The sequence below is a fragment of the Crocuta crocuta genome, unplaced genomic scaffold (genome assembly GCF_008692635.1).
Source record: "Crocuta crocuta isolate KB4526 unplaced genomic scaffold, BGI_CrCroc_1.0 scaffold397, whole genome shotgun sequence".
NCBI classification, from domain to species: domain Eukaryota; kingdom Metazoa; phylum Chordata; class Mammalia; order Carnivora; family Hyaenidae; genus Crocuta; species Crocuta crocuta.
In genome coordinates, this window is record NW_027527387.1 from 1,970,474 (window position 1) to 1,994,862 (window position 24,389).

A 24,389-nucleotide genomic window follows, 5' to 3' on the forward strand; every position below is an offset into this window, starting at 1 on the left:
CAAAAACTGAGGAAATTTACAGGAACCAATATAATGTAAAGGAAGCTACTCATTGATGTTTATTTTCCACATATGTTGGGGAAGATTTTACTTGAACAGAGAATTTTAAATCTAGTCTAGTGAAATCAACTAGCTTATAGAAAACAGAAAAAACTATTTAGGATAAAAGAAGAATATCCCTGTGGATCCATAACCATCCATATTGTTTTCCATAGGAGACTCTTAAATGCAGAGAACAAACTGAAGGTTGCTGGAGAGAAGGTGGGTGATGGGCATTAAGGGGGGCACTTGTTAGGATGAGCACTGGATGCTGTATGGAAACCAGTGATGAATCACTGGGCTCTACTCCTGAAACCAATACTACACACTATGTTAACTAACCTGAATTTAAATAAATGAAATACATGTAAAAAATGATAAGTACTATTTTCTTTAAAATGTATATTAACACATTTCTCTGTGTTCCTATTTCTATTGAAATATAACTGACCTATAACATATTAGTTTCAGATGTACAACATGATGATTCAATATTTTTACATAGTGTGAAATCACCACAATAAGTCTGTTTAACATCTGTCACCATATAGTTATAAAACTTTCTTTCTTGTGACGAGAACTTTTAACATCTACTCGATTAGCAACTTTCAAATAGCCAATACGATATTAACTACAAGCAACATCCTGTATATTTCGTTCCATTATTTACTTTATAACTGGAAGTTTGTACTTTTTGACCCCCTTTACCCATTTTACCCACTCCCCATCCACTACCTCTGGCTACCAGCAGTCTGCTTTCTGTAAGGATGTATTAGGTTTTTGTATTGATTTATAGACTCTACATATGAGATTATATAGTATTTGTCTTTTTCTGTCTGATTTATTTCACTTAGCATAATTCCCTAAATGTACATTCATATTGTCACAAATGGCAGGATTTCTGTCATTTTTTTAAGGCTGAAAAATATTTCCTTGCTTATCTATACCGTACTTTCTTTATCCATTTATCCATTAATAGACATTTACATTGTCACTACATCTTGGCTATTGTAAATGCTGCAATGGATAGGAGGGTGCAAATATATTTTCAAGTTAGTGTTTTTATTTTCTTTGGATAAATACCCAAAAGTGGAACTGCTGATCATATTAGAGTTCTATTTTTTTTTTTTGAGGAATTTTCAAACTTTATTTTTTTTTTATCATGGCGGAACCAGTTTATATTACTGTCAATAGTGCACAGGGGGTTTCCTTTTCTCCACAACCTCACTAACACTTGGTATTTCTTGTCTTTTTGATAATAATAATATAAAAAAGCTGTTCTAATAGGTGTCAGGTAATACCGTGATTTTGATTTGCATTCCTCTGGTGAGTAGTGATGTTGAAAATCTTCTCATGAATCTGTTGGCTATCTGTATTCTGTATTTGCCTTCTTCAGAAAAATACCTATTTAGATCTTCTCATTTTTGAATCAGGTTCTTTTCTATTGAGTTGTAGGAGTTCTTTATGTATTTTGGATATTAACCCCTTATCAGATAAATGGTTAGCAAATATTTTCTCCCATTTGGTATGATCTTTTTTGTTTTTGTTTTAATCTTTTGTTGATCTTTTTGTTTGTTGATGGTTTCCTTTGCCATGCAGGAGATTTTTAGGTTGATGCAATCTCACTTGTTATCTTGCTCTTGTTGACTTTGCTTCCTGTGTCAAACCCCAAAAATCATCACCAACACCTATGTCAAGGAGCTTATCCTGTATATATTTTCTTTCTCTATGAGTTGGTTTCAGGCTTTACTTTGAAGTCTTTAATCATTTGTGTTAATTTTGTGTCTGATATGAAATAATATAAAATAATTCTTTTGCATGTGGCTGTCTGATTTTTTTCCAGTATCACTTATTAAGAGTCTATCTTTTTCCTGTTTTATATTCTCGGCTCCTTTGTCATAAAGGAGTGTTTTATGCCAATACATCCTGTTCTGATTACTATAACTGTGTAATATAGTTTGAAATCAAAGAGCATGACACCTCCAGCTTTGTTGTTCTTTCTCTTTGGCTATTTGAGGTCTTCTGTGGTTCCATACAAATTTTAGGTTTGATTGTCCTTGTTCTATGAAATATGTTGTTGGCATTTTGATATGGATTTTATTCAATCTGTAGACCACTTTAGGTAATAAAGACTTTTTTTAATACTTATTTTTGAGAGAACACAAGTAGGTGAGGGGCAGAGGGAGGGGGACAGAGGATCTGAAGCCAGCTCTGTACTGAGAAGCTCACAGTAGCAAGCCTGATATGGAGCTCAAACTCACCAACCACATGACCTGAGCTGAAGTTGGATGCTTAATCAATGGAGCTACCCAAGTGTCCCAAGTAATATGGACATTTTTAACAATATTCATGGTTCCAGTTTATGAGTATGAAATATCTTTCTATTTATTTGGATCCTCTTCAGTTTCATCAATGCCTTACAGTTGGTAGTGTATAGGTCTTTAATCTCCTTAGTGAAACCTGTTCCTAGGTTTTCTTCTTGATGCAATTGTAAATAGGATTGTTACCTTAAGTTTTCTTTCTGCTACTTAGTTATTAGTGTATAGAAACACAATTGCTCTTTATTGTATATTTTGTATCCTATAACTTTACCAAATCCAACGATGAATTCTAAGTTTTTTGCTGAAGTCTTCAGAGTTTTCTATATATAAAATGATGTCATCTGCAAATGATGACAATTTTACTTCTTCCTTTCCAATTTGGATGCCCTTTATTTCTTTTTCTCATCTAATTGCTGTGGTTAAGACTTCTATTACTATGTTGAATAAAAGTAGAAAGACTAGGCATCCTTGTTTGTTTCCATCCCTGTTTTCAATACTCATTTCTACAGACAGTTTTTATACTTTTAATAATTTTAATAGTAATCTGGTTATGTTTAAGAAAAAGCTACTTTATGAATGGAAAATTTTGGATTTAAGAGAATTCTTTTGAATGTTGTGACAGTTAATTTTGTAGTTAAGACAGTATTAAATGTACTTAAATGCCTAGTAGCAAATGTTTAATTTTTGTATTAATCATATGAGTACCTATTAATGACAATAGTGACTACTGTCTAAAGCAATATTATTTAGATTATGAAGTAACTTTGGTACATTGCACATAAATGGAGTCTTCCAACTAGATGTCTTAGATTTCATGCTCATGATAACACACTGCCTGAATGCAGAGGCCCATCTTTTTTGTTTTGTACTATTGTGAAATTTCATTTCATTGTACTTAATGGGACATAAAATACTTTCCTAGAGAGCCCTTGACATTTCTCAGCTACGTAAAGTCATTCAGTTTGTGGCCTTGTAACACTATCTCAGGTATTGACAATCACACAACTCACAGATCTTCTGCCTCTGTTTACTTGGTGACCAGATGGCCTACAAAGATTCATCAGGAAAGTAAAGGACATGTTGTATTCACAATATTCACAATGTTAGGTAATTCACAAAATTACCTAAAAGATTAGGTAATTTTTGGGTTCTTGCAGTTGATGAAAAACTAGCTAGCTGTGATACCATATGATTTGTTAAATGGCTATAGATGTAATTTCATTTACAACTTGCAAAATTGGGCAACTTTGGAAGTTATCCAAACTTTGACATCTGTTAGAGAATAGTTCAGAATAACAGCTATGTGATGAACACAATGAAAGTAATTTCATTACAAATAAAATTGCCAACTCTTTTACCTAAATTGATATATTCTCTTGAGGATACCAGCAGGAAGGATCTAGTTTTAAAAAAATAAATAAATAAACTTTGATCATATAACCCCCTGACAACTTGTATTTTCTATTAATTTCTACTATAAAATTTAAAAATAGCATTTAATAAATGCTAGAATAGTATTAGGTAGAATAGTAACTAATGTGTTTAAGTAAATAGGTTTTGAATATAAAGATTTTGCTATGCATTCAATATAAACTCATATTATGCAAATGAATTCCACTGTTAATATGCAGTTACAGCATACATTGGATAATGATTCCAAAGGAACTGTTAATAAAGATATGTTCTGAATATATATGAAGAATAATAGACACGTGTTATGGGTTCAATATATAGTGAGGGTCCAAAAGTCAGAACATATGGTTTTTTAAATACTGATTCACTGGGGCACGTGGGTGGCTCAGTCGGTTAAGCGTCCGAATCCGGCTCAGGTCATGATCTCGCGGTTCGAGGGTTCGAGCCCCGCGTCGGGCTCTGTGCTGACAGCCAGCTCAGAGCCTGGAGCCTGCTTCAGATTCTGTGTCTCCCTCTCTCTCTGCCCCTTCCCTGCTCACTCTGCCTCTCTCTCTCTCTCTCTCTCTCTCTCTCTCTCAGAAATTTAAAAAAAAAAAACATTTAAATACTGATTCACTGAAAATACTGAAGAAATAGAGACCTATTATGGTATAAGTCTGAATACACATTAAACATATACCACAAATTTAGCAAGCCTTTGAATCCATTGATACTTCACAGCAATGTGATGAGTAATGTTTTGTTACAGAACATTAGCTGGTCTATAAACAGAAAATGGTGTAGATTAGATGGTACAGCTTACAGTTGAATAAAATGAAATGTTTAGTATTTTGGACCTGTGATCTGTTGATCAAAGTAGAAGTTTAGTGGATCCACTTCCTATAAGGGAGAATAAGCTTCTAAGGGCTAGTCCTTTCACATATTACAATGATCAATTTTGAGGAAAATACTACCAAAAAATCCCAAAAACAGCAACGACAACAACAAAACTACCTGAAAACTATGAATAAAGACAATGGACAAAAGGTGAGATAATTTGGAGGGAAATAAAAACTTGAATTAAGGAAGGAAATGGCATGATTTGAGTTCTTGGTTTTTGTAAACTTTGGATTAAAGGCAGAAAGTTGAAGTTCCAGTATAAAACCATAATCTTTCTGGTGTAAGGAATCAGAGAAGAGCTCAAGATGCCCACTGTCATACAAAATGACAAGTAACCATGATAATTAAAGAACTAGAGAAGAGGAAGCCTAGATTCTCTGTATAAACTCTGTCCAAGTTTCTAAATTATACTTCAGAACTGGAAAGTGGAACTGTGATCTGAGATACCATAGTTGAGGCAAAGTTTTCAGTTTGAAAATCAAATCAAGTTAATTATCTACCAAGACAAAAAAAAAAAAAAAAAAAAAAAAAAAAACACAAACAACCAAAGGAATATAAAGGAATTCAGCATCTTTACAATATAACACTTAATACCCAGGATACAATCTGCAATTATTTGACATACAAAGAATGAGGAAAATGTGATGCATTTTCAAGAAAAATAATCAGGGACGCCTGGGTGGCTCAGTTGCATAAGCATCCAACTTTGGATTTCAGCTCAGGTCATGATTTCACAGTTCGCAAAATCAAGCCCTGTGTTGCACCCTGTGCTGGCAGTGCAAAGCCTGCTTGATATTCTCTCTCCCCCCCTCTGTCTGCCTCTTCCCCCTTGCAATCTCTCTCTCAAGAATCAATAAAGGCTGTAATCATTTTCAATGTGCACAACAAATTACCAAAGTTTAGCAGCATAAAAAATGTATACATTTATTTTTTCACAGTTCTCATGGGTCAGGAGTCCAAGCATAGGGTAGTTGAATCCTGTGCTTAAAGTTATAAGGTTTCTGCTGAGCAGAGCTCTCACCTGGAAGTTCCTCTGGGGAAGAATCTGCTTCCAAGCTCATTCAGGCGGTTGGTAGAATTCATTTATTTGTATGGCTAAGAATCCCAGCTTTCTGCTTATGTTCAATAGGAGGTCACCTTCGATACTAGAGGCCCCTGATTGTTCCTAGAGACAATCTGGAGTTCCCTGAGATGGGAGATTATCCATTATGGCTTCTTACTTCAATAATTGATCAAATTAAAAGGAGGAGGAATATTAGATCTGGAATTTGAATTCTATCAGTAATCTCATGAGTGAAGTGGGAATCATATCCTTCACAGTGGAGCCATGAGATGCCTGCATCCTTTTGAGAGAGCCAGAGGAGCCAATTAAACCATGCCCGATTTTCTAGTTTACAGAAACTATTAAATAGTAAATATTAGTGTTTTTAAACCACTAGGTTGTGGGGTGATGTTCAACAATGGAGAAGTAATACACATAAATATATACCTACCATTTGCCAGAAGTTAGAGGATTTATCTTTTATAGAAAGGAGCATAGATTTTCAAATCTGAATATTTGTGAGCAGAAGGGAAAGAATTAGGAAATCTTAAAGATCTTGGTCTTAAAAATCACTTACTGAACCCACTTTTTTAAAATTCTCATGCATAGTAATGTCATGTAACTTGTCCAAAGACCTAACGGCATGTTTTAATTTGGAATCCACTACCAAATTATTGTCTACTTATTTTCTAGTGGCTCTTCTTTGTATGTGTGCATTTCTTATCCATTTCTCACTATCACAGGCTCCTAACTGACCCTAGCAATGTTGAATGCTTATGAGGAAAAGAATGAAGATGCACCGTGAGTAAAGATAATATGCAAGTAGAGATGGTTTATCTGCTTTATTAAGCAATTATCAATGTCCTCTGTCACAGGTCAGGTGAATAAATGAACAATAAAGTAATACTCAGATTTTAATGAAGTAGGGTGAAAAATTGAGAAATACTCTCATGAGTTAAATTTACATAGCCAGTCAATGATGATTACTTCCATGAGCTCATGCTGATTAAGGGCTAAGCACAAAAGTTCCATAAATGTTAAATCTCATTATTTCAGAAATGAATTTCTGTCCTTTCATTTTTATTAACATATATATAACACACAGATATAAATTTATAGGTGGCATAAAATTAGACATCTTGGTAGTGTGTGTATGTGTGTACATGTAGTCTTTTTCTTTTTTCCTTTTGTCTCTTTCAAAAGACTTTCTTCATCCTCCCAACACCTAGGATGTTAATAACATAGTAATGTCACTAACTAAAGATCATGTTTCTAAATTTTTATGTATGTACCATCATATATAAATTTATCTTATATCTACATTTGTGGGGTTATTTTAGAGAGATTAAGCATAGGGGAGAGAGAGAGAATCCCAAGCAGGCTTTATGCTCCTTGCAGAGCTTGATGCAGGGCTCCATCCCACAACCCTGGGGTCATGACCTGAGCCAAAATCAAGAGTCACATGCTCACCTGACTGAGCCCTCCAGGCACCTCTCTACATCTACATTTGTTTCTGCTTCCTCATCTGCGTGCATATGTTTTTAATGTTTTATTTATTTCTGAGAGAGAAAGAGAGTGAGAGAGACAGCGTGAGCAGTGCAGGGTCAGAAAGGGAAGGAGACACAGAATTTGAAGCAGGCTCCAGATTAGCTGTTAGAACAGAGCCTGATGTGCGGCTCCAACTCATGAACTATGAGATTATGACCTGAGCCAAAGTCAGACGCTTAACTGATTGAACCACCCGGGTGCCCCTCTGCATGCATATTATATCCATATTGGTGTTTATAACCAAAGACACAAAAATATGCAGTCATCATATACAAAGCTTCACATATATGAATTGTGCCCCTGGAGTTGTTTAACAATAGAAGTTAGGTTATATAATACATTTACACATACATGTATATTTCATGTCTATACCTAAGAGACTTTTTTCTTTTTTGGTATGTGTTTTATACAATAGCATATTAAACATATTTGTTTATATTTTGCTTTTGTAGCTCAACAGTATGGGAACTGTTTCAAATGAGCTTTAATTCTTTCTTTGTAAAGATCTGATAACTAGTCTTTGGTATGGATCATGACACAATATATTCAATGGTTCTTTTAATGATGATATTCACATTATTTCCAGTTCTTTTCCCTGAGCACAGTGTTGCCATAAATATCGTTGTACATGTATCCTTACCTACTGAAAATTATATTTCTATAGGATAGATTCCTAGGGATTGTCATGGGTAGGTAGAGTAGTGTATGTAATTTTTAATTAAAGTTGATTATTTTTTAAAGTATTTTTTCTCCTATTACCACCAGCATTGCAATTAGTAGTGTTGACTAAAACAATGGATATTGTTGTTTCCCATCACCATATCCTGTATACATACTTGAGTTTCCTCTATAGTTGTAGTTTTATTTACATATTATATATGTAACTGCTTAGTTTTCTACAAAGATCTATATTTTTTACATTTAAATCCATTTGAAATTGTTTGCCTTTGGATTAAAATAAAGTTATAAAAGATAAATTATTATATCAGCATCATTTATTAATCTTTCCCCTTATTAAATTGAAAGACAGTATTTGTCATATATATAAGTTATGTCTGGATCTGTTCCACTGATCTCTCTTCATTCCTGTCAACACCATATTAACTTGATTACTGTGACTGTATAGAGATTTCTGATAACTGGTAACCCCCCTCCATGTTCTTCTTTAGAGTATATGGGGGGTTCATACAACTCTTCTCTGGTATTTATTTTTCCATATTAATTTTAAGATCATTTTACCCCAAATTAAAGAGAAAACAAAAAAATGCAACTGGATTTCTAGTTAGAAAAACATTAAATGTATAAATTACATTTAAGAGGAATGTCACTTTATAATATTATAAACTTCTCCTCCAGGAACATACTCTGTCTTCCCATTTGTTCAGATTTTGTTATGCCTGTTAGTAGGATGTTACGCTTTTCTTTGTATAGGTCATATGTCTTAAATTTATCTCTAGTGACTTCATAATTTTTATCAGTATTAGGCAAGGAATAACAATCTCATTGCTGAAGGAAAAGTTACTGGATTTCAAAAAACCATACTTATTTTACATCTATCCACACTACCATTACAGTATTTACTGTTTTTACTAATATAATTCTACGTATACAATCCAACTTAAGCAAAAAGAGAATTTTACCACCACCTCCCATCATGTTTATACTGACTGTTTAATTTTCATTTGTATTAAATTTTCTGGACTCTGAGGACAATATTAAATAATAACAGTATTTAATACTTTTTATTAAACTGTGTTTAGTGTTAGCTATTGAGAATAATATTTGCTCTTGATTTTATTAGAGGATATTGCATTTAAGTAATTTTCTCAATTCCTTCTACTTTACAGGTAGAAGACTGTTGAATTTTATCAAATGCTTTTTTGGCATTATTCTCTTTAAATTATTTGACATATTTTATTAAGTTGACAGATTTCTCAGTACAGAATCATGCTTGCAGTATTGGAATAAATATATTTATATGCACTGTTATTCTTTTGCGGCATGGTAGATTCTATTTGGTATAACTTCATTTAAAGTTTTAATGTATTATAAATGAGATTTATCTGTATTATTTATGTTTACTAGCTTTGAAAGTTCATGTTATTTCAGCCTTTACACAAGGCATAGAAAACTTTTACACCTTTTTCACTTTATAATAGCATATTTGGCATTTAATTTGTCTATTCTTTGAAAGTTAAATGAAAGTAGATGATGAACCTGTGTAATTCTGTTGCCTTTTTCAATAGTAGTACTTTAATCACTTTTCCAGTTTCTTTAGTGGTAACTCATTTGATACGTTTTCCCACATGTGCTAATTTTGGTAGTTAATATTTTTCTACAAAATCATGATTTCTTTTAGATTACAAACAGAGGAATTGCATGTGTGGAATTGTATGTATAATCCCTTTTAATTCTTGTTTTTCTGGTGGGGGGCCAAGGTATGGGCTTTCTTTTTTTTAATTTCAGTTTTATTAAGGTACAATTGATTTATAAAATTATAAGATATTTAAAGTGATTTACATTATGGTGATTTAATATGTATATACATTGTGAAGAGACACACCCTGTCTAGTTAATTAACACACCCATCAACCTGAATGTATATATATGACATATATAAATATGTATATATTATATATGTTTAAGTTTTACTCTTAGCAAATTTCAAGTATAGAGAACAACATTACCTGTAGTTGTCATATTTTCCATTGAATCCTCACACCTTATTTTCATACCCAGAAGTTTGTATCCTTTTACCAGCCTCTCCCTATTTCCTCCACCTCCAGCACCTGGCTACTACCTTTCTACTGTTTTCATGAGTTCAGCTTTTTTGAAAAAAATGTTCCATATGGGGATACCTGGGTGGCTCAGTCAGTTGAGTGTCTGATTCTTGATTTCGGCTCAAGTCAGGATTTCATGGTTTTTGAGTTCCAGCCCCACTGTTGGTGCAGAGCTCAGTTGGGAATCTCTCTATCCCTCTCTCTCTGCCCTTCCCCCACTTGCTCTCTAAATAAGAAAAAACAAACAAAAATGTTCCATATATAAGTTATGCCACACAGTATTTGTCTTTCTCTGGCTTATTTCACCTAATATAATGCCCCCAAGATCCATCCAAGTTGTCATAAATGGCATGATTTTCTTTTTTATGACTGAATAATATTCCTTTGTATGTGGCATATACATATATGTGTATATACCTATATCACTTTTTATTCATCAATGGACACAGGTTGCTTCCGTGTTTTGGGTGATGGTTACATAGATGTATATAATTTTCAAAATTTCTTTCAACATTTATAACTGTATTTGATTATATATCTTAATTTTAAAAAAAAATCAGAAGATCTGATGCTGTAGAGAGATAAAAGAATGCACTTATTTACATATAGGTGTGATAAAAAAAATGCAGACATTAAGAGTAAACCCACATTTAAACTTTGGCTGAAGGACAACTTCCATGTTTATTTGGATTGAAAACCAAAGGAGCAGTGATCCTTTGTTCCTGGAACATCAGCCTAAGTGCTGGGCATTAAGGCAATTTCCAAGGCTTAATTAAGTTTTCTATAGTTCTGAATGGTGTTCTGTTGTACTTTGTGGATTCAGAAAGAAAAAAAAACTTTCTAAATTCTATCAACATTACAAATGACCCCAAAACTTCATGGCTTAAACAACAACTATTTATGAACTAGTGGTTTCCGTGGGTGATGCATCTAGGCAAGTGTTCACTGCTTCACGGTTCTCACAGACTGAAACCAAGGTGTCTGCTGGGCTGTGATTTCATCTTAAGGCTCTGCTGGGGAGGAACTGCTTCAAAACTCACTCATGTGATTTTGGGGAAGGTTCATGAGGGCTGTTGACTGAGGGCCCCCAACAGTTCTTTATTCTTAGGGCCTTATGAGAGCATGCGTACCAGCAAGAGAAAGTGCTAGCAAGATGGAATTCTCAGGGTTTTGTCAGCTCATCATGAAAGTTCTATACATACCATCACTTTTGCCTTATTCAGCTCATTGCAAGCAAGTCAACAGGTAAGCCCTTACATAAGGAAAGGGGACTGCACAGGAGGTGAAGATCATTCAAGGTCATCTTAGAATGCTGCCTGCCCAAACACTTACTAATGTGGCTAGTATAGGAAATAGTAAGTGTATGTATTCTGGCCTTTGGTACACATGCATTATTTTATTTAATAATGAGGGATTTACATGATGGTAAAGAGAAAATAGTCTTTAAATATATCTTCATAATGTAGTTACAAGTGTATGATATAAACATTGACAGAGGAATGAAGTAATTTTACAAAGTTCTAGATGATTAAATTGGCATTACAATTTGTGAAGTTAAATACTAAAGGAAACATTTAAATAACTACTTTAATTCAATTTTCTTAGTCAACTGGATCATTTTCAAAAATACAAATTTGTGCCTGTGATATTATAATTTTATATGATAGCTATAACTTGATTGTATGGACAATTGATTACTTACTAGCTTGCTATTTCATTAACAAAACTCATCCCAAACCAATGAAAATAATTACTTCTAAAGTTGGCTTTCTAAAATATTGATATTTTAAATTTTATCAAGTACAGTACTATTATTATACACTTAAAATAACTAAGGAGACAAAATGGTTTAAAAATACTTCTTATGTGAGGGCACCTGGGTCACTCAGTCAGTTAAGTGTTGGACTCTTGATTTCAGTTCAGGTCATGATGTCAGGTTTCCTGATATGGGGCCCCATGCTGTCCACACAAAGCCTGCTTGGGATTCTTTCTCCCTCTCTCTGCCACTCCAGTGCGCTTTCTCTCTCACTCTCTCACTCGCTCGCTCACTCTCTCACTGTCTCTCTCTTGCTCTCTCAAAATAAGTAAATAAACATTTAAAATATTTAATAATACTTGTAATGTGAACAGAAACTGTATCTCTTTTATTCAGTATTTTGAAATGACCATTGGGCTTCTACTGAATACACTAAACTACATATGCATAGGTAAAAATTTTACTATAGCTATGAGGATCATCCATAATCTTGGAAGCAAGCTTCTAACAAGTAGAGGTTATTACTTTTTGGAGGAATTTTAACAAACAAAAACAATGATGTTAAGGTCATCAGCACGTAAAAAAAAATGGTTTTCTTTCATTTCATCTCAGTTAAAATGTGGAGTTTGGGGGTTTTTTTGTTTTATTTTTGTTTTGTTTTTGTTTTTTTAACATATCTGATTCCCTGGATTAAAGGCTACGAGGGAAATATTTCAAACTGCTGACTGTTATACAACAGTTTTCATCTTTCTCTTGGATTAAGGTTTCACATTCTCTCATCAAAAGCCTTCCTTCTCCCTTGGCCCATTCTCTACTCGGATGGGCTTAAGGGGCTAGGGGCAGATATGGCTCCTTAAGAACCACTGAGTGTTGGAAAATATGAGCAGAGCCCCCCCCCCCAAAAAAAGAAGTGATTTGTGTTCACTATGCTAAACTAAAATTCAGAATCATAGTTTAAACATCTTACATAGCCTTGCTTTTAAAATAGTTCTGCTTACTTTGTGAATTATATTCAATTTTTGAAATGACTTTTAAAAAGCTATGCTAAGAAAATCTCCAAAAATTGATTTATCACAGAAAAAAATATCCAGGTGGTCCTAAGAAGTGACTTCCTTCTGGTTCTGAAGATATTCACATCCTACTTGAAAGAGGTGTAGTGTCTGTAATGCTGAATGATCATAGACAATGTCTCTCAGCTAGCATCTAAAAGGAGAGTGCTCTGGGTCTTAGTACAGACCAAATAGAATATTCCAAAGGTTTTCTCACAATTTTAGGTCTCATGGTTTTATTTTGTAATGGTTTGTTTCAACCTTCTCTTTCTTAGCATCTTTGGCATTAATGATGGCTCTATGTGGTTGACAGATTTCCTTCTATTTATAAATAACTTTGTAATCATACCTTTATAAGCACCAATCAACCAATAAACCAAAATTACCAAAGGTAATTTAGAAAATTACCTTTACTTGTAGTGGGCTTTCCAAATGCCCCCTTCCTTCTCCATTACAGAGAGACCCAGGAAAGATTATCTGTTCTTCATAGTTTAAAAAGTAAAGACTGTAGGGGACACCTGGGTGGCTCAGTGAGTATTCAACTGTTGATTTTGGCTCAAGTCATGATTTCAATTCATGAGATCAAGTCCCACATCAGGCTCAAGATTGTGAGCCTGATGTGGGACTTTCTTTCTCCCTCCCTTCCTTTCCACCCCTTCCCTCCTTTCCTTCCCCCTCCCCCTCCCTCTCAAAATAAATACATATTTAAAACACTTTTTTTAAATGTTTATTTACTTACTATTGAGAGAGAGCAAGAACACAAGCAGGAGAAGGAGACCCAGAATCCGAAGCAGGCTCCAGGCTCCGAGCTGTCAGAGCAGAGCCCTATGTGGGGCTGAACTCACAAACAATGAGATCATGACCTGAGCTGTTGGATGCTTAACCCACTGAGCCACCCAAGAGCCCCTAAATACATACATACTTACATACATACATACATGTATATATGTGTATATATATATGTACTATATATGTGTGTGTATATATATGTGTACATATATATATATATTTTTTTTTTTCAAGTAGAGACTGTAGGATAGAGAGATAAATGACACCAAGGGGCTCTAACCAATGTCCCACTCCAGCAACATCATGGGGCAACATAATTCTATTGATGACATCAGTGGTGCAGTTTATGGTGTAAATACAAATGAGCCTTCTAACTATACTTTTTTTTTTTCTGCTATCAGGTAGATTTTGCCACGACCATATAGCTAATAGCATTTTGGGCATACTTCAGATGGATCGATGTCTGATCATCTGGGGAAAATTAAACATTCTCATTATTAGAGTTTTAAAAAAAAGTTTTAAAAAAAACTTATCATAACACTGTATGTTAACTATACTGGAATTAAAATTTAAAAACTTAATAAAACTTGAAAAAACTGAGCCTAGAAATCCCTGTGGTAGAATTCTGAGATGAACTAAAAGCTTCCGGAATGTGTAAATGAGGTCCTGTTTTAGATCAGGTACACATGTGGTAAGAAATACAAAACAGGGACAGGGTTTGGAATTTTCTAAATGCTCCCACTTTACCTTCCTCCCCCTCTTCCTATGGTTGAATCCTTCTCATCTAGGCTCTTCTCCAAGCCAGTATTATTCTTGATATTCTTCTTCCTCCAGATGGGCTTTGGTGTCATCTCTTAAGGCCCATTACAGGACCCCGTTGCTACTTCCTAGTATGAAACCCATATTTCAATCTCCTTAGGTTTTCCCCATTGTTAGGTTCCTTTAGAGCAGAGACTTGGTTTCTAATTCTAGGCCCCTTTGCCCACTCTCCCAGCACCCATTGTTTTCCTCAGTAACCACTATCTATCCTTACATATTTGTATGTGTGCTTGTGTGATGAACGTCTACCTGCCCCAGGCCTCTACAGCTCTGTGAAGGCTTTACTTTCCACTGCATCCCAACATTTAGCAGCATATCTGACATCTTGTAGTTGAAGAAAATAATTCTGTACTACCAGGACTTAACTAATACTTACATGTTCCTTATTTTACCTCTCTAAAACTTTGTTTCCTTGTTTATAGAGGGGAAATTGTTGATAGGGATCCAGGTCCTTGGAGACTCAGGGATAGAATCTGTGCCATGCCTCTTTTGGTTTCTGATAACTGCCAGCTTCCTTGGCTTGTGTGCTTTTAACTCTAATCTCTGCATTCACCTTTATAGTGCCTTCTCATCTATGCCTGATACACATACACATGCATATATACATATATGTTTAAATATAAAAATATTTCCATGTTTATATATATTATATATATAAGGAGGTTTGTTACAAAGTATTAAGAAGTCCCAGGGTCTGTGATGTGCAAGCTGGAGACCCTGAAAAGCCTGTGGTGTAGTGTGAAAGCCTGAGCCAGAAAGCCAATGACAGATTTCACCTGGAGTCTGAATGCTTGAGGACTAAGAGTGCTTAATACAGGATAAGATCCGGTGTTCTAGCTCACACAGTGGTCAGCGAATTCAACCTTTCTCTGCCTTTTTCTTCTAGTTAGTCCTTCAGTGGATTGCATGATGCCCACCTATATTGAAGAGGTTCACCTGCTTGACTCAGTCTACCAATTCAAATACTAATCTCTTTCAAAAACCCACTCACAGACACACTCAGAAATCATGTTTAATCAGCTTACCTGGGCACACCTAAAAATAACCATCACACTTGGCATTGAAATGAAGGCCTACCTGGATAATTTCTTCCTTTCAAGTGCTTGTTTATGTCTACAAAGACCCTTTAAACCAACTAAGGAAACATTCACAGGTTTGATGATTCAGATGTAGACCCATCTTTTTAGAGGCCACCAATAAGCTGGCAACAACACTCCATGCAAGAGTGAGGAAAGAAGACATGCCTTTGTATAGGTTGGCTGTAGTCGCCAAAGTTTTGGGTGGTGCTGACCTTTAACACAGATAAATTGGGTAATTATAATTGTAGTAATTTTAAAGATATATGTAAGAGACCCCTTCCCCAATATATATACCGCAACATCTTAGTTTCTTCTGGTTATTTTAGTGCAATGATAATAGACAAAATATGAATTCAGGCAAGTCTATTATTATTAATACTTGTAGTAGTAATAGCAATAGTAATAGTACTGGTATTGGCAGTAGTACTTGTCCTTGGTTTGAACCTCTGAAATAAGTGAGTTAATTGGTACCTTGGTACATGGCGCTTTATCATCACTGGTCTGCAAGTTCCTTTTCTTGTACATGACGCTTGCTTGTGAATTTTTGTTCTCTTTGATGCCTGTTCACTCTTTCCCTTCCCCTCTAGATTACCATTGTAAGGTGGTTGTGTACGTCCTCTTGCTTATGTGTATTCTTACAAACTGTGTTGCTGTTTTTTATGTGTGTATTTTTAATAACTGGCGCTATGCTAAAGTTACATTGTTTCTTACTGTTTTTACTAAATACACAGTGTTTTAAGGATTCATTTTTTTTTCTAACTTGTGCCGATAATCTGTTTCTTTTAATGGTTACACAACCTCCCAGGCTCTGCGTCCACCCCATTAACTTCCCGCTTCCCCAGGGATAGCTATACAGGCTGACTCCTACTCCCTGACCCTAAAATAATGTGGCAATAAGTAGCCTGGCTGTGTCCCCTTATGGCCCTGAATACATTTTTGGGGTACTATCAACATAGGAATAGGACTCTTGGTCCTCATTCTAGCAACTATTTTTATTTTTGTATTTAATACATTAAACTGAATTCATTCCTTTAAACTTTAGCATGTTCTTTGCACAGAGTCTAAAGCTGGAAACTGGGATAGCAAGAGAATAATTTGGGGCTCCAAGTGCTTGGGTACCAGGGGCTGTAGGAGAGAGGAAAATAAGGGAAAGTGGGAGAATATTCAGGAAAACCTTGCCTTTTACCCACCGTTGATTGGAGGTCCCAGGATTGACTATCTTTTCATTGTCTTTGTCATGATCATCATGCATTGTAGTTTCAGCCAATCACTTATCATTTTCAAGGGCCTATGTGTTCATTACTTTTCCACAATACCTGGTATAGCCAGGTTTACTTTCTGTCTATCAAGAAAAAGTCTCCTTATTGTCTATTGCATACAATATGCCCATTTTCATTTCTGTCTTCACTCACACTGTTCTCCTCTGACATGTGCCACTGTGTGGGTTAATATCTCCCTCCCTTCCTTCAAAACAGGGAAGAAAAGTACAGTGACAGCAAGGAAATACCCTGAAGGCCAGTGCCCCAGGCCAGAGCAGTCAGCCAACTGAAGGAGACACTAAGCCAGGGCTTGGTGGAAAGGACAAGTCAAACTAATTCAGCAACAGGAGATCCTCTGCCCAACTCTTCGGTCATGTAGTGACAACAGAAAATCTTTGGAATTCCTAAGTATAAGAACAGGCCTGCCCTTTCTTTGCTATCCCTCAGAAATGATGAATTCATTTACATGGCTTATCTAGATAATGGGATGAAGCCTGGATGTCAAGAAATGTAGGTTCTTAGTGCCAGTTTTGTCATGAACCCACTAAACGAACTATGCCAAGTCATTTAGCTTCTGTGGGGTTTTCCCACTCCTGTGCCTTTGCATGTATTACCCTTTCTGTCTGGAATTCCCTGAGCTTTGGGACAGGCAAACTCTTACTCATCAGCAGTACTTTGCTTGGTATCATCTTTACTCTGAAACATCCCCTGAGTCTCCCCACCTACGCCTGAGCAGTTAGGTGCCACTTTCTTTTTGCCCCTGTGCTACTGTTCTTGTTTATGTGACTGTTCTCTCCCACTCTGCTCCCTGTCCCTGCCCCTAGGGTTCCACTATGAGCTCTTACTATATTCTCTGTTGGTTTTTGTTTTTTTGTTTTTTACTTTTTTATTTTGTTTATTTTAAGCCTCTATTTTGAGAGAGAGAGAAAGTGCAAGTCAGGGAGGGGTAGAGAGAGACAGGGAGAGAGAGAGAGAGAATCCCAGGCAGCCTCCACGTTAGCAGCACAGAGCTGGACGCAGGGCTTGAACCCAGGAACCATGAGATCATGACCTGAGCTGAAGTCAGACGCTTAACAGACTGAGCCACCCAGGCGCCCCTCCTGTTTTTGAAGAGAGGAAGTGCCAGCATATGGTTTGGCATATAGTGAATACTCAGTATGTATTTGTTGAACTTAATGAACTTTGTCTTTGTATTTCTTTGCATGCTAAATGAAGGAGTTGGACAAGATGGTGGTTTTCAAATGTTTAAAAAGTAGAAAGACTGGTTTTCTCGTTTAAAAAATTTTAAGGGGAGGACTAATAAGAATGTTACAGAGAAAAAGAGGAAAGTGCTCTATTTGAAGTAAGAATGGGATTCCAGAAACCTGTCCACTTGACCTCTCCTCTTCGAGAAAGCACTAGGAGGTGGAGAAATACAGTTAAAACAAATTGGCTGGAATCACGGTGGCTCATTTCCCTTGCAGCTATAAAAATGTAATTCTGTGAAAGATACTCTTTCAAGTAGCAACATTTTTTTTATGTGAACATTTTTTGGTGAAATTTTTCCTGGAATGTAAAAATACTGACCTGCTTCCCTCAGACAGAATGCAATACTAACATAACTGAATCTTTTCTTAATGACCTAGGTACCTCATTAGGAACATTCACTGTTTCACTGGACTGAATTCACAAAGGCACTGTTATGACGTGTTTATTTTCCTGTATCTTCCCTATCTGTCATCTGCCATTTCTTCTGCTGTCATTTTCTCTGACCTAATAGCTCCCTTAGCTAATGTCTTTTTCTCAAAGCCCCTGCGCCCTAAATTTTTTGTGAGCTAAAACAATAGAAAATAAAGTTTGTTTAGAAAGTGTATGTTCACAAAAAAAGAAGTTGAGTTTGGGAAAGTAGATGGCTATTGTGTTGGCTCTATGTGAAGGTCATGAAGGTTATTTTTGGTATTTAGAGGCTTAGGGATATTTCTGCATCCCTGGGTTTGGAGATTGCTAAAGTCCCACATCGACATAAATTAGGTAGGCATATATGTTTTCTAGAAAAACTAACCTTGGAATAATCTGGGAATGACTGAATGAACGTACCTTGAATAGTGTAAAACATTTTAACTATTTTTTTACAAAGCAAATGATAGAATATTTTTTAGTATGAACCCCTAATGTAGGTTTATAAATGATACACAAGTGCTTTTGTATTAATGTGTTTTATAAGTTGTAGAATATTTTCAAGGATCAAATTTACAAATAATAAAAACAAATATAAATGCTAATATTAGAATTTTTTCTCATATTTTCTTCTCACACTCCAGAGAATTGTCTTGTGCACCCCTGGGATGCACGCTTAGTTACACACCCTGCTTGTATAACACGGGTGTACATACCTGCATACGGATATTGACTTTGACTTGAGCTAGGCCACTATCCCTTTGCCCACGTGAAAACTAATTTAGCTGCTTTTCAAGACGTCAAATAAAAATATTTAGCTCCAGAACTTAACATGTGGCCCAGTTTATAGTATAATAAATGTTTGATGAGTGTTGAATGAATGATGGACATTGAGTAGTTCATAATGATGCTTTATAAACTCATTTAATTAGTTCATTTTATCTGTTTAGTTCATGTCAGACATCTTTCACAATGCGTTCACATTAGATCATCACTAGTGTGCATATAACTAGAAAGAAATGGTTATAAAATACACTGGGACTTTTTTAATATATATTTTTTAAAGTTTTATTTATTTTAAGAGGGAGCAAGAGCAGGGAAGGGGCAGACACAGAGGGAGAGAATGAGAATCCTAAGTAGGTTCCACACTGTCAGCACAGAGCCGGATGTAGGGATCGAACCCCTGAACTGTGAGATCATGACCTGATCGGAATTTAAGAGTTGGACTCCTAATCGGCCGAGTCATGCAGGCATCCCACATATTGAGATTTAATGGTAGAAGGCTGTAAGCCAGAGCATTTAATTGCCAAGGGAAAAATTATACCCATCCAGATTACTATAGTATGAGACATGGCAAAATCTGGCTTAACAAAGGCCATCATGTGATACCCATGGGCATCTGGGGTCATGGGTTGGGCACTGGTGGTAGTAGTGACTAAATAGTGGTGGTTCTCCAGGCAGGGAGATAACAGCATTACGGCATTGGGAAGGGTGTGGAGGGGCCAGTGAGGACACATTCATATTGAATTTCAGGGCTTAGCTGTCTGAAGCCTTCTGCTTTTATGCTACATGTTCCTCTTGGGCACTCATAACTCCCAGCCAGTGGAGAACCATCTGTGTGCTTATGTTCCAGAAACCCAGCTAGCAACCTTCTGGATGATTCCAGTTAGCTGTGTTGTAGGTACCTCAGAGGCTACATCATCTACATAATCAATTCAGTAGCTTTCCCCAAACCTGCTTCTCCTAAATGTTTCCATATCTGTGGGTGGTGGTACCACCCTCCACCTAGATGCAGAAACCTGGGAGTCACCTTGGATTCCTCTCCTCCCCACCTCTTAGCTCTGTTTGGCTTCATTCCCACCCACCACCACCTCCCTAGCTCCGATCTCCGTGCCTCGAAGTTGTTTCACACGTTATACCAGAATGACTTTTAGAAATGGAAATTTGGATAATACAGCCTCCTTGTTGCAGTCTGGTAAGAGCCCTGTTTTTCTCTTCAGCTCTGCCCTCCTCACTGCCTCCCTTGCAGTGGTTATCCCATTACATTGAACTTTTTCAGTTCTTCAAGGATGCTTGGCTCCCTTCCACCCTCCGGGCCTCTGCCCACATGGGTCCTTTTACCTGGAGCAGTCTGTTCCTTCCCTTTCACTTTCTTCTTCTGGTCTCAGCAGAGACATAATTTTTTTCCAGGACCTTTCCCTTGATTCCTAGACTAGACTGCATCTCCCTGCTAGGTTATTATCCTAGCATTCCAGAACGTGTCTTGCCATGCCACTCAACAACTGTTGTGTAAGTGGTTGTGTATCCCTATTGATTTCTCAACTGCAAATTCCATGAGGGCAGTGGCCACGTTTATCATCCTCACAGCTGCATCCCCAGCACCCACAACAGTGCCCTCTGCCTCCAGACATATTTGTTAAATGAAAGAAGAGGGCACAGAACGTTGCTCATCAGGAACCAAGCTAAGCAATTAATCAGACTGAACAAATACAGCAAGGGGATAGGGTAAATGGGCAGCTTGGGGAACACAGGAGCCCACACTTAATTCCTGGCTTATCAGATGCCACCCTTATACCTTCCAGAGGGAAGATCTGAGTTTACCTTAAGAAGCAAGATAGGCTTATAGACAGACAGATCTGAGTTCTAAATTCTAGCAGTGCAAGCCTGGCAAGTGACTGGTATGGCTGATGTAAGAATTCAGTGAGAAAATCTGTGTAAAGTATATGCATAATACCTGATATATATATATATATCACACATATATATATCACATATATATATCACACATATATATATATATATTTTAATGTTTGTTTATTTTGAGAAAGAGAGAGAGACAGAAAGAGAGGGAACACGGAGTCCAAAGCAGGCTCCAGGCTCTGGGCTGTCAGCACAGAGCCTGATGCAGGGCTGGAACCCGGGAACCGCGAGATCTTGACCTGAGCCGAAGTTGGATGCGTAACTGACCGAGACACCCAGGAGCCCTAATACCTGGTATTGTGTTGTGGCCCTTGTGATCTAATCATCATACCATGTTCAGCATAATCCATTCAAATGCTTCTGCTGTATAATAACAGTTCATACCTTTGAGTACCTGTCCTCATACCTGACATTATTCCAAATGCTATAGGAGAATTAACTTATTTTTATATTTTTCATTTATATTTTTATTTACTTTATAACTATTTTTTATAGTAATCTTACCAGCCCTCATGGGATACTGTGAAGAATTTTTCTTATCATCTTTACTTTATGAGGCAACCAAGGGATAGTTGGACTAAGTTGCCCAAAGTCACACAGCTGAGCAACATACAGCATTTGACCATCCTGATGATTCTATAACACAGCCTCTCACTTATTCCTAATATTTTAATTTGAATTTTATTTCTCTCTCATTAAAAAGTAAGATGTTTAAATTCAAGAAGTATTTATTGAATCCCCTACCATGTGTGCAACGTCAAGCACTCGGTCTAAAAGTAATAAATATTTATCGTGACTATGAATTTCTAGAAGAGTTGTAGAACTTGATATTCATGGACTATAACCTCTTTGTGAGGGGATCAGAAAAAAAAAAGTCAAGGAAGTGTGCAAAAAGATAAACTTTCAGAGTGGCTACTTCCTACCCTGTTCCTTTGATTGCACATGATGCTGTAGCAGTGATGTTCCCTAAACGTTTATTCTCAAATGGCACTGCAAGTCATTCTCAGAATTNAGTCAAGGAAGTGTGCAAAAAGATAAAACAAACTTTCAGAGTGGCTACTTCCTACCCTGTTCCTTTGATTGCACATGATGCTGTAGCAGTGATGTTCCCTAAACGTTTATTCTCAATGGCACTGCAAGTCATTCTCAGAATTGATCTGCATCCATCAAGCAGAATCCGGAGTCCGGGCCCCTGGACAAGTTTTCAGGAAAGTTTAGGCACTTTTATGCACACCATTTCTGAAATCTCTAAACTTAGAAGAAAAACTTTAGTCACAGGTCATTAGGGAAAATGTCATTTGTCTCTTGAGATGTAGAGTCTGAACCAACTGTCATCAGAAACTTCCAACGCTGTGTTCTTCAGGTTTAACTGAAAGCAGGTTGGGTTGCCCTGGCCCTTTAAAGGAATGGAGCTTTTTAAATCAGTTGAAATCAATTCCAATGGGTTTTTTAAGGAAATGAAATTCCTGGGATATCATTGATACACCTACAAAACTGTGTCCAGTGTACATTTTCTTCAATTTTTATAACTGTGATTCCTCACTTGTCTTAGAGATTTGAAGAATGAGTTTCTTGTACTTATCTAGAAATGAATTCTGCATTTCACTTACAATGGAAAAAAGCAAAAGTTATCTGAATATATTACTAAAGTATTTTATATCTGCAAATTACTCTGTACTGTTTTTTCTAGGCTCATCGGATTAAGCTACAATCAGAATGCCTGAGACTTAGTTGGCTTTTTACTTCCAACCACAAGTTTACCTCCCCACGGAACCCATTCAGTGTGCAGAGAGGCCTGGCTTGGGGCCCTGGGCCATGGTGACTTCTGGGATGTCAACCTTGTCTGCCTGGATGCCTCCAGTTGATTCAAGCAAGTGCAACTGGTTTTACCAATCCAGGATCCTGTTTGACCAGAATAAAGACCCAAAGAAGAGAATAAAGGTAACTTCGGAGGCACAGACTTTAAACACTGAGCTAAGGGTCGGGGTTTCAAAACCATATTTTTGCTTATCCTCTCAGGAAAAGATCGATGAATATTTGTATTTTTGGTTTGTTTGTTTTGCATGGTCACCCCTAAAGTTTTCTCCTTCACTCAGGGAGTTCCCAGATATTCAGTGGGTGTGGGACAGAATTGGGAAGAAAGGCTGGGAGAGAGGGAATGGGGTAAGTCTCGGCAGGAAAATGCCTGGGGAGACAGGGACCAGCCACCTCCCTCTTTTCTCTCAGCCCCTAGAGGAGCCCCTTACCCGGGGCCAGTCCATCAGGCTTTGGCCTCCTGACCCAGACAGCGCAGGGCAAGGGAGCCCACGTTGCACCGCCCCCAGCCTTGGGCGGCCCGCCAAGAGTTCGAGGCCTCTCGATCCGGATGTGATGAAGAAAGAGCCACAGAGAGAGAAGTGTTTCGGGAGTGGAGGAGTGGAGGCAGGGGGAAAGAGAGCCAGAGGAGGAACAGTCCCCCTTATTGGGGAGCTGGCCCGACTGAACTGGCTGGAAAGAGGGCGGAGAACACGGAGTCAAAAGAGCGGCCACTGGCGCAGTTGCAGCCACTGCAGTGCCTGGGCTGAGCCGGAGGGAGGCGGGGAGGGACGTGCAGGGGCGGCCGCCACTGCCGCCAGGCCACCGGGGCGACATGCCGAAGCCGCTGGATCCTCGCTAACTTTCCGGGGCGGAAGAGGAGGAGGAGGAAGGGGCTTTGAGAGAATTAGGGGGGATGCCGAGGTAGGTGGTGGTCTCCCGGGCCAGAAGGAGGAGGGCTTTGGTCCCCTTCCCCGGGCTCCCAAATCCTGTCTCCCTTCCCCGCCCCCTTTCAGTGCCTGCCTCCGACTACCCTCCTCCGCCCCCCCAACTCCACCACTGTCAACGTGCGGGGCAGCAGTTTTCCTCTGGGTTTCAAATCAAAAGTTTTTTGGGGTGGGGTTTGGGGGAGGGAAGTGGAGGAGGAGGGAATGTCCCGCAGGGGTGGCGTGCTGGTCTCTGAAAACACTTTTTTCCCCCCCCTGCCAGAAGCAGTCAGTTCTCTGCACCCACCACCTAACAGCCCTTCGTGGTCCGCCCCCGGGGCGGCGAGCTAGGCGGCAGCGCTGCGCGGGCTCGGCGGAGCGGCCCATGTCCGGCGCNCTCACCTAGTAGTTGTGAACTTTTGCACAGTTAGTGCTACTCAAGAAAGTTCTCCGGGACTGGAGCCCTAGATCAACAACCGGATAAGAGGGCGGGATCCGCTGGTCCTTCCACTCCCCCTTCCTTTGACTGCAGGGAAACTG

General features: G+C 37.6%; 1 protein-coding gene across 1 annotated transcript; it reads left to right on the forward strand.

Annotated features, from left to right (window-relative positions):
* Positions 1–213: 213 nt before the first annotated feature.
* Positions 214–24,255, forward strand: LOC144221693 (uncharacterized). The gene is made up of 4 exons (XM_077752227.1): positions 214–261; positions 22,820–23,070; positions 23,356–23,847; positions 24,133–24,255. The coding sequence occupies exons 2-4, from the start codon at positions 22,945–22,947 to the stop codon at positions 24,253–24,255; spliced, it is 741 nt and encodes a 246-aa protein (XP_077608353.1). The 5' UTR covers positions 214–261; positions 22,820–22,944.
* The last annotated feature ends 134 nt before the right edge of the window (positions 24,256–24,389 follow it).